Raw genomic sequence first — 14,039 nt, forward strand, 5'->3', positions numbered from 1 at the left:
AATTACCATTAATATCGAACATCAAAATTATTTCTTAGCATTTTCTTTACACAAAGCACAAATGCAGTGCATTTTCCTGCCCTGTTTTGATTGACAGGATATATTGGCCCTGACTATTGGCTGTTTTTAGACTATAAATAGAGATGCACCGATATATCGGCCAATAATCAGGTATCGGCTGATAAAAGCAAATTTTCACACTATCGGTTAAAAATTGAGATGCACCGATATATCGGCCAATAATCAGTATCGGCCAATAAAAGCAAATTTTCACATTATCAGTTTTCAAACTATTGGTTAAAATTAGAGATACACGATAGACTGGCCAATAATCAGTATCGGCCGATAAAAGCAAGTTTTCACACTATTGGTTAAAATTAGAGATGCACGATATATCAGCCAATAATCAGTATCGGCCGATAAAAGCAAGTTCACACACTATTGGTTAAAATTAGAGATGCACGATATATCAGCCAATAATCAGTATCGGCCGATAAAAGCAAGTTCACACACTATTGGTTAAAATTAGAGATGCACGATATATCGGCCAATAATCAGTATCGGCCGATAAAAGTAAGTTTTCACACTATTGGTTAAAATTAGAGATGCACGATATATCGGCCAATAATTGGTATCGGCTGATAAAAGCAAATTTTCACATTATCAGTTTTCACACTATTGGTTAAAATTAGAGATACACGATAGACTGGCCAATAATCAGATCGGCCGAAAAGCAAGTTCACACACTATTGGTTAAAATTAGAGATGCACGATATATCGCCAATAATCAGTATCCAAAAAGCAAGTAACACTATTGGTTAAAATTAGAGATGCAGTATCGGCCAATAATCAGATCGGCCGAAAAGTAAGTTTTCACACTATTGGTTAAAATTAGAGATGCACGATATATCGGCCAATAATCGGTATCGGCTGATAAAAGCAAATTTTCACATTATCGGTTAAAAATTGATATGCACCGGCATGTATCAGCCAATAATCGGTATCAGCTGATAAAAGCAAATTTTCACACTATCGGTTAAAAATTGATATGTACCGATATATCGGCCAATAATCGGTATCGGCTGATAAAAGCAAATTTTTTCACATTATCAGTTAAAAAGAGAGATGCACTTATATATATCGCCCAATAATCGGTATCAGCCGATAAAAGCAAATTTTTTCACATTATCAGTTAAAAAGAGAGATGCACTGATATATATTGGCCAATAATCAGTATTGGCCGATAAAAGCACATTTTTTCACATTATCAGTTAAAAAGAGAGATGCACTGATATATATCGGCCAATAATCGGTATCGGCTGATAAAAGCAAATTTTCACACTATCGGTTAAAAATTGATTTGTACCGATATATCGGCCAATAATCAGTATCGGCCGATAAAAGCAATTTTTTTCACATTATTAGTTAAAAAGAGAGATGCACTGATATATATCGGCCAATAATCGGTATCGGCTGATAAAAGCAAATTTTCACACTATCGGTTAAAAATTGATATGTACCGATATATCGGCCAATAATCAGTATCGGCCGATAAAAGCAAATTTTTTCACATTATCAGTTAAAAAGAGAGATGCACTGATATATATCGGCCAATAATCGGTATCGGCTGATAAAAGCAAATTTTCACACTATCGGTTAAAAATTGATATGTACCGATATATCGGCCAATAATTGGTATCGGCCGAAAAAAGCTAATTTTCACATTATCAGTTAAAAAGAGAGATGCACAGATATATATGGCCAATAATCAGTATCGGCCGATAAAAGCAAGTTTTCACACTATTGGTTAAAATTAGAGATGCACGATATATCAGCCAATAACTTGTATCGGCCGATAAAAGTAAATTTTCACATTGTCAGTGAAAAATAGAGATGCACCGATATATTGGCTAATATATCAGTGCATATCTATTTTTAAGTATATTATAATAGAGGAATTTTGTGCTCTGTTGCTGAAAATTATAATCATTTTTCACATTTTCTCTAATTTTATAAAAATGTTTAAGATCTCGTGATTTTTCTTTCTCTTAAAAACAAAACGTTTGCAAAATGGGCTCTACTAGAGCAGGTTTTCCTGCTTGAATGTTGATTACTTTCCTCATATTCTCCATTGTTGCAGCTCCTTTCCTCCCAGTCTGTCAGTAACGCTCTGTTTAGTTCCTGTCTCTATGAAGCCCCTCCTTCAGAAAAGCATAATGTGCTCTGATTGGACAGCTGGAGCAGTGTGTTGTGATTGGTCAAGTGCTTTGAGCATGTTTGGGAAATATCCCGCCCCTTACCATAACCGCCAGTTTCAACACACTACTAACTAACTCAACCAGGCCCCGCCCCTTTATTCTGCATATGAATTATTTAAATGAGGAATATTGTGAAGAAAACACTGACACAGAGAACAACTTTGCAGAGATTTTTCATGCACAAAACAGCAACATTACACACTAAAGAAAGATGTAAAAAAGCAGAATAAAGTTCTTCATGGAACTACAGATGCCAATAAGGAAGAGCACAAAAAAATGCTTTTGCTCACTACAAGAGATTACAGTAAATCACAGACGCGGATAAGCTTATGATGTCAGTTATAATCCATGAGCTCATGTTATCCTGAGCCAATCAAACACGCGCAAATCTGCTGAACTTTCACTGGCAGTAAAAAGCCCTTCAATAAATGCACAAGACTGAAGAAGATCGTGTTAACTTCACGTTAAGCATAATAAAGTACGAGGAGGAGCTGGAAGCGTGTGAAGTTCTCCTCTTTCAACAGCTCTGTGTACTCAGCTGAAGAGTCGGGAGATGATAAGCGTCTAATGTTTGCCATCTACACAGCAGAGAAAGAGAAAGAGTAGAAGACAAATAACCGGCTCTCCTGGAATGTGTCCCAGTTCCAAACACAAATGTCCTCAGGGTAACGTTACCCTTTACAGTCCAGCTCTGACGTGGAAGAGCTTCAAACACAGAAAACTAACTGATTTATAAGTGTCAAACAAACCCAAACAACATTGATATTGATATTAAATCAAATCTGTATTTGTAAATAAAACAAAGCATGAAAGTCACATAAGTGGCATATATATACACACACACACACCAGTTCTTTCTGGTTCTCGAATCTGACTGGTTGAGATCCGTGTGATATTCTAGTGATAACAGCTTTTCACCATTTGTATCACTCCACTTGAAGCGACTGACATGGCAGCTGAGCAAATCCACCAATTTTGTTTACAAATACTACACATGTTGTACCACAAACTGTAGTTTTAAGAGTTTTTAGGTGAGAATTTAGTTGTTTAGACCTGAAACATGTGATTCATATTTAATCATAATGCCTATTTTACAATTTGTTTAGACGTTTTCGGAGATGCGAGCTTCAGGCCGTCAGCGGTCGTTCAGTGCTCGAGTACCCGCCGAGAACAGCTTCATCTCGGCCAGTGCTTCGGGGATTTGCTGCTGGCTCTTATAGTGTTTAAACATGAGATATAATTCATTTTGGGTATAAAAAGGCAATCTTTGGTCTTGTTAATCTATTACTTCCTGAGCAAATCGAATTGGGCTATGTTAAATTTAATTATTTAATATTAAGACTATATTTAACTTGCATCCTGTAGAGCACTGCTTTTGTACGTTTGACGTTTCCTGTTTATTGTTTAATAAATATTATTTTATAGAAATAATTTGATGTTTTTGGTATTGAGAAAGGGTCCATTAGTGCGCAATATGAACTGAGTGAAAGTTACATTAATACGCCATTAGATGGCAGCAAACTTTACGAGTGAATGAGGCTTTTAAATTGAAAGGGACTTTTGTAAATGTGTAAACACTGTTATGGAAAATTCCCTTAGCTGTAAAAAGGACAAATCCAAAGATCGCTTTCCTCAGCGGACAGTCAAAAGGATTTTTATAATGGATATAATATTATGGACAACGACCTGGAGAATTAATGTTATATCAGACACAGGTAATGCTCGCTCAGTCTCATAATACTGAACAAAATACAATGAGTTTCAATGGAGGGACTCAACATTCTTTCGTTACTAGTTCTAAAGTGACCTTTTAGAATGGGCTTATATGCACAGAGCGTTCTTTAGAACTTCCGCAATAATATAAACCAGCTCTAAAACTTCCGGTGAGAGTCATTTGCTGGTGTGTTGAGCATCAGTGGTGTAATACTTAGTTTATAATCAGAATATAGTCACTTAAATAGTCAGGTATAGCATTAATTTAGTTATTCAAGCGTAAAACAGCATAAAAAATAAATAAATAAAGTCGTACCTCAGTGTTCCTCCTTGGCTAAATTCAATTCGACCATCAGTTTTCACACTTTTGTGTGAAAAAAAGCTTCAAAAATTAAATATTTATTGTGCACTTTAGTTAGATTAATTGAATAAAAATGTGTTTTTACAAGTGTGCTGAAATCATTGATCTTGTGCTGCACTGACTGACAGCTGCTGTGATTATAAAGTGAGAGCGGCGCTCGCTTTCTGTGTCATTCATTCACAAGAAAATATATATATATTAGTTGAGCTCAAAAGTTTACATACCCCTTGCAGAATCTTTGAAAATGTGAATAATTTTAACAAAATAAGAGAGATTATACAAAATGCATGTTATTTTTAATTTAGTACTGTCCTAAGTAAGATATTTTACATAAAAGATGTTTACATATGGTCCATAAGACAAAAAAAAAAAAGCTGAATTTATTTAAATGACTCCATTCAAAAGTTTGGGAACCATTGATTCTCAATACTGTGTGTGGTTACCTGATGATCACGACTGTTTTTATGTTTTGTGATGGTTGTTCATGAGTCTCTTGTTTGTCCTGAGCAGTTAAACTGAGCTCTGTTCTTCAGAAAAATCCTCCAGCTCCTGCAGATTCATTAGTTTTCAAGCATTTTTGCATATTTGAACCCTTTCCAGCAGTGACTGTATGATTTTGAGATCTGTGTTTTCACACTGAGGACAACTGAGGGACTCAAACTCAACTATTAAAAAAGGTTCAAACATTCACTGATGCTCCAGAAGGAAACACGATGCATTAAGAGTCGGGGGGTGAAAACTTTTGCACAGGATGAAGATGTCACAATTTTTCTTATTTTGTTTAAATATCCGACTTTTTCATTTAGTACTGCGGCTGCCCTTCGAAAGCAAAAGAATATATTTTCACATTTCCTGGAAGACAAATTAAGTACAATTTACCTCGATATTCAAATTCAAAAAGTTTTCACACCCCGACTCTTAATGCATCGTGTTTCCTTCTGGAGCATCAGGACAAACAACCATCACAAAACAAACAAACAGTCGTGGATCATCAGGTAACCACACACAGTATTGAGAATCAATGCTATGTACATTTTTAAACAGGGTCATTTTTTATCAATTCAGCTTTTTTTTGTCTTGTGGACCATATGTAAACATCTTTTTATGTAAAATATCTTACTCAGGACAGTACTAAATCAAAAATAACATGCATTTTGTATAATTCCTCTTATTTTGTTAAAATTAATCACATTTTCAAAGATTCTGCAAGGGGTATGTAAACTTTTGAGCTCAACTGTATAAATTCAACAAGCTACAGTGAAAAGAAAACACTTTCATGCAAAAAAGGTTGCAGAGCTGGTTTCCAAAGGAACGAGATTCAGATGTGTGATTAGTTTACTAAGTCAGTTGTCCTGATCCTACATAATCCAGTTTGGAAACTGAATTACAGCAGACCTGCTGTAATGGAATCAATCCCTCATCAATCTCTGCATCATAAAGTGATTCGTTCAGCTATAAACACACAATCGCTCAGGGTAACTTGTAACTGAAACAACAGCTTTTACAGAAGAGAACTGCATGTTTGACGGCTCAAATCATTAAACAATAACAAATGAAGTCATGCATTCTTCAAAATAAAAGTTCCAAAAGGGGATTTTCACCTCTGATGCCATAGAAAAAACATTTCTGAGAACATTTCAGTGATCAGGTTTTAAATGAACCATGTTTTTTTCCACTATTTAGACTAATCCACTTCTTCCTTTAGTGGTTCTGTGGATGTTAAAGGTTCTCCAAGGAAACACTGATGCCTTTATTATTAAGAGTGTATTAAATATCACTGAGAGCAAAGGTTTGGTGTCAGTTACAGACACAATAAAGTGAAAGTACAAGCTGATGTTTGAGCTTTATCATCTTCTCATTTTAACAAGGCCGTAAAAAAGACAAGAGGTAATTCTGTGAACTGCACAACTCAAATAAACTACACTAGGTGACCCATAAAGCAAGAGAACATTGTTCATCTTCACTGAGCTTCAGTCATCTGTGTCCTCGCTCAAGTTTTGCAAGAACTTTGACCTTAAATCTGCGTAAGTGGGAAGCAAAGTGGAAAGAGAACAGCGCAAATGAATGAATCTCTATTGTTTTGTAAGCGGGAATGTTTATAGCCGTGTTTTGCTTCCTTGTCTTCTGTCAAGAACTTTCCCACTTTTTTCCAGCCGTCGCGCAGCCACACAAACTTTTGTAAAATCATAATTCTGACATGAAAAGTCAAAATTATGACATACTAAGTCATATTTATGACATAAAGATTCAAAATTATAACATGATACCAAGACGACATTGACATAGAAATTAATAATTTCAACTTTATCTCATAATTTTGACTTTTATCTCATGACTGTGCCTTAATTAATGTCATCGTTCTGATTATATCATAATTTTGACTGTCATAATTTCATTTTATGTTGACTTCTCATGATTATGACTTACAATTTTGACTTTTTGTCATAATTAATTTGGACTTTTTTATCATGACATAAAATAAGTCATAATTTTGACTTTTTATATCAAAATTTCTACTTTTATCTCATGATTATGACATAGTAAGTCAGTGTCGACTAACTATGACAAGCAAAAATGACTTCATAATTTCATTTTATGTTGACTTATCTCAAGATTATGACTAAGTCACAGTTTTGATTTTTTTAATCTTAAGTCATAATTAGAATGTCTTAATTTTGACTGTCATAATTTTGACTTTTTGTGTCATAAATTAGACTTTTATCTCATGATTATGACTTAGTAAGTCACAATTTCAATTTTTTTTAATCTCTTAGTCCTAATTAATTTTGACTTTATATCATAATTTCGACTTTTTATATCATTATGACATAAAATAAGTCATAATTGACTTTTTATATCAATTTCTATTTTTATCTCATGATTATAACATAGTAAGTCAATTTCGACTTTTTAATCTCATAACTATGACAGACAAAAATTACGTCATAATTTCATTTTATGTTGACTTATCTCATGATTATGTCTTAGTAAGTCACAGTTTTAATTTTTTTTAATCTTAGTCATAATTAGAATGTCTTAATTTTGACTGTCATAATTTTGACTTTTTATATCATTATGACATAAAAAGTCAAAGTTATTACTTAGTATGTCATAATTTTGACTTTTTGTGTCATAAATTAGACTTTTATCTTATGATTATGACTTAGTAAGTCACAATTCTGACTTTTTAATCTTTATTAATCTCTTAGTCCTAATTAATTTTGACTTTATATCATAATTTTGACTTTTTATATCATTATAACATAAAATAAGTCATAATTGTGACTTTTTATGTCATAATTTGGATTTGTCATTATTATGACAGACAAAATAACTTGTCATAATTTCAGACGTCACAGTTTTGATTTTTTAAATCTTAGTCATAATTATAATCTTAATTTTGACTTTTTTAATCAATATTATGACTTAGTATGTCATATTTTAGATTTTTATGTCATAAATTAGACTTTAATTTCATGATTATGACTTAGTAAGTCACAATTTTGATTTTTTTTTATCTTTTATAATCTCTTAGTCCTAACTAATTTTGACTTTACATCATAATTTTGACTTTTTATATCATAATTTGGATTTTTATATCATGATTATGACAGACAAAATAACTTGTCATACTTTCGTCTTATGTTGACTTATATCATGATTATGACTTACAATTTCTATTTTTTTTTAACTATTAGTCATAATTAATTTTGACTTTATATCATAATTGTGACTCATGTCAACCATTATGACAAAATAAGTCATAATTTTGACTTTTTATATCAAAATTTCTACGTTTATCTCATGATTATGACATAGTAAGTCAGTGTCGACAAACTATGACAAACAAAAATTACGTCATAATTTCATCTTATGTTGACTTATCTCATGATTATGACTTAGTAAGTCACAATTTTTTTTAATCTTAGTCATAATTAGAATGTCTTAATTTTGACTTTATATCATAATTTTGACTTTTTATATCATTATGACATAAAAAGTCAAATTTATTACTTAGTATGTCATATTTTCTTCTTATTTCATAATTTTGACTTTTGTGTCATAAATTAGACTTTTATCTCATGATTATGACTTAGTAAGTCACAATTTCAAATTTTTAATCTCTTAGTCCTAATTAATTTTGACTTTATATCATAATTTCGACTTTTTATATCATTATGACATAAAATAAGTCATAACTTTGACTTTTTATGTCATAATTTGGATATGTCATGATTATGACAGACAAAATGACTTGTCATAATTTCATCTTATGTTGACAAAGTCACAGTTTTGATTTTTTAAATCTTAGCCATAATTAGAGTCTTAATTTTGACTTTATATCATAATTTTGACTTTTTTATATCATTATGACATAAAATAAGTCATAATTTTGACTTTTTATGTCATAATTTGGATCATCATGATTATTACAGACAAATAAATTTCGTCTGATTATGTTGACTTATCTCATGATTATGACTTACAATTTAGATTTTTTTAACTTAGTCATAATTAATTTGACTTTTTATATCATTATGACATAAAATAAGTCATATGACTTAGTATGTCATATTTTCTTATGTCAAAATTATGACTTAATATGTCATAATTTTGACTTTTATGTCATGATTATGACTTAGTAAGTCACAATTTCGATTTTTAATCTTTTTTAATCTCTTAGTCCTAATTAATTTTGACTTTGCATCATAATTGTGACCTTTTATGTCATAATTTGGATTTTTATGTCATGATTATGACAGACAAAATAACTTGTCATAATTTCATTTTATGTTGACGAAGTCACAGTTGATTTTTTTTAATCTTAGTCATAATTAGAATATCTTAATTTTGTCTTTTTATATCATTATGACAAGTTATGACTTAGTATGTCATATTTTTTTCTTATGTCATACTCATAATTATGACTTGGTATGTCATAATTTTACAATTGTATGTCATAATTTAGACATTTACCTCATGATTATGACTTAGTAAGTCACAATTTCGACTTTAAATCTCATAATTGTGACTTAGTCAAAATTACTTTATATCATAAGTTGGACTTCTTATATCACTATGACATGAAAAGTCAAAATTATGACTTAGTATGTCATAATTTCGTTTTTTTGTGCAATAAGTAAGATTTACAAAGGCATTTTTTCCTTTTGTGGCGCAAACAGGCTTCCATACAAAGTGTTCTGAATGTTTGTTTTGATATTTTCCATGTAATTCTCTTGGAAGGAAACTCCCAGCAGAGACAAAAGGAAAACCAGGATGCAACTGTTGCCTCAGATCCAGACAAAAGACTGAACTTTACTTCAGAGCGAGTGTTTATGATCCCAAAGCGAGCAGGTTTTGATCCACAGAGTCATATTCTGACATGTTATGATGTTCGGACTCACCTGTGATTTTCCCCCCGGAGTCTCCGTGTCCTCTCCGGTGCTGCAGGAGGAAATAATCGTTGGATTTGTCCGTCACCCAAAGCTTGAGCGCGTTTTTCAGCACGACTTCTTCAGGAGTGATCCACATCCTCACTCACGCTCGCGCTGCGGCTCGTGTTGTTGTTTCTAGTACGTACTCTCGCGCTCTCATATTCCGCCCAGAGCTGCAGTTCCTCTTTCTGCGTGTTTATTTCCGCTTTTTCCAGCCTTTCCTGCTCGCGGTTCCGGCGAGGGAAGTTTCATTTCACGTCTATCTTTCACGTATCCTCGACGCTTTTTAATGTATTAACTGATCCGTGTGTCTGTGGTGAAATAAAAGCCTTCCTTCGTACTGTAGCTGCTGGAAGCGTTTCTTAATTTCACAAATATACTGTCACTGACAGACTTCAGTGATAATCTCAACCGCTCCAATCACACAAACTCTCTGCCTGTCAATCATTTGCTCGATTGAATATGGGGCGTGGCTTAAAGGGGCGGGGACGACAACGAGATGGGCGGTCTCATAGATGTTTATGGGAGTGATACAAACTACATTACCCATGATGCTGTATAGATAATTAAGCCAATCAGAGTGTTGAAAAGAACACACTCAAATAGCTCTTTAGCCCCGCCCACTCACGCTCTCTAAATACTGAAATGTTTGTGTGTGTGTGTATATATATATATATATATATATATATATATATATATATATAGGGGTGTAACGATACGCTCAGGTCACGATACGATACGTATCTCGATACGGAGTTCACGATACGATACGTATCACGATATTTTGAACAAAATGAAACTGAAATTCAAACAAGATTTATTAAAAAAACATGAACAAATTTCAATAATTTTCCTTGTTGTACATACAAGATCACATTTCAATAAAATAAATAAATATAAAATTTTAATAAAAACCTTCTGTATTCAAATTAACAGCTGAATAGGGCTGTCTGTCACTGAAAAAAAATGTTAAATTTAACATGAACTTAGAATTATGAATAGGGGCCGTTCACATATCGCGTCTAAAAACGCGTGGAAGGCGCGGCCGCACCGCTTCTCCTTCTTTCCAAAGCGCTTGCGCTCCCGTGGCGTCGGTCGTTGCTATGCAACCATGAACTGAGCTCTCCAAGAGGATCAGGATGTTTCTGCTAAGGATAAATGATTTCTAGCCCTTGCATTAGTTTTACTACGAGATATATTGATGGAGATAAGATATAAAAACCACCATGTACAGCTATGATCAGCTGTTCGGCTGAGCTTTTGATGTTTTGTTACGGAAAGGCCATAGCTGATCGGTTGATTCTTGTCACACGACCTGCGGTGCGCTTGCGGCATTCTGAGAAGTTGAGAATTGCATGCGCGTCGCGACCGCGTTGATCCCATTATGAGCGCGCTTGCCGCGCGGCTACATTTGAAAATAATAACTGACTTGCACGCGGAAAAGACGCAATATGTGAACGGCCCCACAGAACTTCTTAAAGCAAAGCATCGCAAGCGTCTTTTGCTTTTCTGTGAGCACAGCTGTTCCTGTGCACTGCGGTGAAAGAAAGCCACGACTTTTCTCACGCGACCATGCAAGAGACTGACATGAGAAACGTTTAAACCTGCTTGCAAGATTCAATGTGTGCCCGAAACACTTACTGAACTAGAGAGCTGATTGAGACACACCATCTACGATAAATCGTTACACCCTAATACTTATAGTAATTTAAAAATGTGGTAGCATTGGATCTGGACAGGAAGGATAACTCTGGGAGTTGGAAGGGGTGTGTCGCGATTCTGCCTTCTCACATCGCGATACAGGTTCGTGGACCTGCGTATCGCGATTTCGGTTTCATATCGCATATCGTTACAGCCCTAATATATATATATATATATATATATATATATATATATTCATATTTTGCAATAAAATATAATCAACATTTGTTAATGAGTAATTTTATATTTCTCCATTTTAAATTTGATTATGCTGCTTGCAGTGCTTCATGGGATTGTAGTTCTTTCCCTCATTAAAACAGTATTGTGTTTTTTTGTCTGATTTTCAAAAACTTTTATGCTTCAAAACAGAGTTTGTAGTGTTGTGATTTACCTCGTAGCTCATTGGCTTGGTTCAGGGCTTTGATAAAGACTATTTTAAAATCCCTATGGGAAAAATGAATGGAAAAAAATACTTCCAGAACCAGCGCCTCTGAAAAAGGGGCGGGCACTGTTGCACTTTATTCAGTGACAGATTAACAGCTGCTCCAATCACAAAAACTCTCTTTGCCTGTCAATCATTTGCTCACTTGGGTTTGCTGACCTGTATCAGAGGGCGGGGCCTTATAGAAAGGGGCGGGGCAACAACAACATGGGCGGTCTAATTTAGTGACTGATTAACAGCTGCTCCAATCACAGAAACTCTCTGCCTGTCAATCATTTGTGCGCTCGGGTTTGCTAATCTGCATCAGAGGGCGGGGTTTAGGGAAAGGGGCAGGGCAGCAACAAGATGGGCGGTCTAATCCAGTGACAGATTAACAGCTGCTCCAATCACAGAAACTCTCTGCCTGTCAATCATTTGTGCACTCGGGTTTGCTAATCTGCATCAGAGGGCGGGTTTTAGAGAAAGGGGCGGGGCAACAACAAGATGGGCGGTCTAATCCAGTGACAGATTAACAGCTGCTCCAATCACAGAAACTCTCTGCCTGTCAATCATTTGCTCACTTGGTTATGCTGACCTGTATATGAGGGTGGGGCTTTAGAGAAAGGGGCGGGGCAACAACAAGATGGGCGGTCTAATTCAGTGACAGATTAACAGCTGCTACAATCACAGAAACTCTCTGCCTGTCAATCATTTGTGCGCTCAGGTTTGCTGACCTGTATCTGAGGGCGGGGCTTTATAGAAAGGGGCGGGGCAACAACGAGATGGGCGGTCTAATTCAGTGACAGATTAACATCTGCTCCAATCACAGAAACTCTCTGCCTGTCAATCATTTGCTCACTCTGGTTTGCTGACCTGTATCTGAGGGCGGGGCTTTATAGAAAGGGGCGGGGCGTTCACAGGATGGGCGGTCTAATTCAGTGACAGATTAACAGCTGCTCCAATCACACAAACTCTCTGCCAGTCAATCATTTGCTCGCTCTGGTTTGCTGACCTGCATCTGAGGGCGGGGCTTTAGAGAAAGAGGCGGGGCAACAATGAGATGGGCGGTCTAATTCAGTGACAGATTAACAGCTGCTCCAATCACAGAAACTCTCTGCCTGTCAATCATTTGCTCACTCTGGTTTGCTGACCTGTATCTGAGGGCGGGGTTTAGAGTAAGGGGCACGGCAACAACGAGATGTGCGGTCTAATTCAGTGACAGATTAACAGCCGCTCCAATCACACAAACTCTCTGCCAGTCAATCATTTGCTCGCTCTGGTTTGCTGACCTGCATCTGAGGGCGGGGCTTTAGAGAAAGAGGCGGGGCAACAATGAGATGGGCGGTCTAATTCAGTGACAGATTAACATCTGCTCCAATCACAGAAACTCTCTGCCTGTCAATCATTTGCTCACTCTGGTTTGCTGACCTGTATCTGAGGGCGGGGCTTTATAGAAAGGGGCGGGGCGTTCACAGGATGGGCGGTCTAATTCAGTGACAGATTAACAGCTGCTCCAATCACAGAAACTCTCTGCCTGTCAATCATTTGCTCACTCTGGTTTGCTGACCTGTATCTGAGGGCGGGGTTTAGAGTAAGGGGCACGGCAACAACGAGATGTGCGGTCTAATTCAGTGACAGATTAACATCTGCTCCAATCACAGAAACTCTCTGCCTGTCAATCATTTGCTCACTCTGGTTTGCTGACCTGTATCTGAGGGCGGGGCTTTATAGAAAGGGGCGGGGCGTTCACAGGATGGGCGGTCTAATTCAGTGACAGATTAACAGCTGCTCCAATCACAGAAACTCTCTGCCTGTCAATCATTTGCTCACTCTGGTTTGCTGACCTGTATCTGAGGGCGGGGTTTAGAGTAAGGGGCACGGCAACAACGAGATGTGCGGTCTAATTCAGTGACAGATTAACAGCCGCTCCAATCACAGAAACTCTTTGCCTGTCAATCATTTGTGCGCTCAGTTTTGCTGACCTGTATCTGAGGGCGGGGCTTTAGAGAAAGGGGCGGGGCATTCACAGGATGGGCGGTCTAATTCAGTGCTCCAATCACAGAAACTCTCTGCCTGTCAATCATTTTCTCGCTCAGGTTTGCTGACCTGTATCTGAGGGCGGGGCTTTAGAGAAAGGGGCGGGGCATTCA

At 36.0% G+C, this 14,039-nt stretch overlaps 1 protein-coding gene across 2 annotated transcripts in view; it reads right to left on the bottom strand.

Annotated features, from left to right (window-relative positions):
* LOC125270811 (TBC1 domain family member 8) overlaps nucleotides 1-10,227 on the bottom strand; it is a 43,889-nt gene extending 33,662 nt beyond the window's left edge. For both annotated transcript variants that reach the window (XM_048194786.1, XM_048194785.1), the window contains exon 1: nucleotides 9,738-10,227. In XM_048194786.1, the coding sequence (XP_048050743.1) occupies nucleotides 9,738-9,864 (127 nt within the window). In that variant the 5' untranslated portion in view covers nucleotides 9,865-10,227. The remainder of the gene's footprint in view (nucleotides 1-9,737) is intronic.
* Between the last annotated feature and the right edge of the window lie 3,812 nt (nucleotides 10,228-14,039).

Source organism: Megalobrama amblycephala, linkage group LG6 (genome assembly GCF_018812025.1).
Source record: "Megalobrama amblycephala isolate DHTTF-2021 linkage group LG6, ASM1881202v1, whole genome shotgun sequence".
In the NCBI taxonomy this organism is placed as follows: domain Eukaryota; kingdom Metazoa; phylum Chordata; class Actinopteri; order Cypriniformes; family Xenocyprididae; genus Megalobrama; species Megalobrama amblycephala.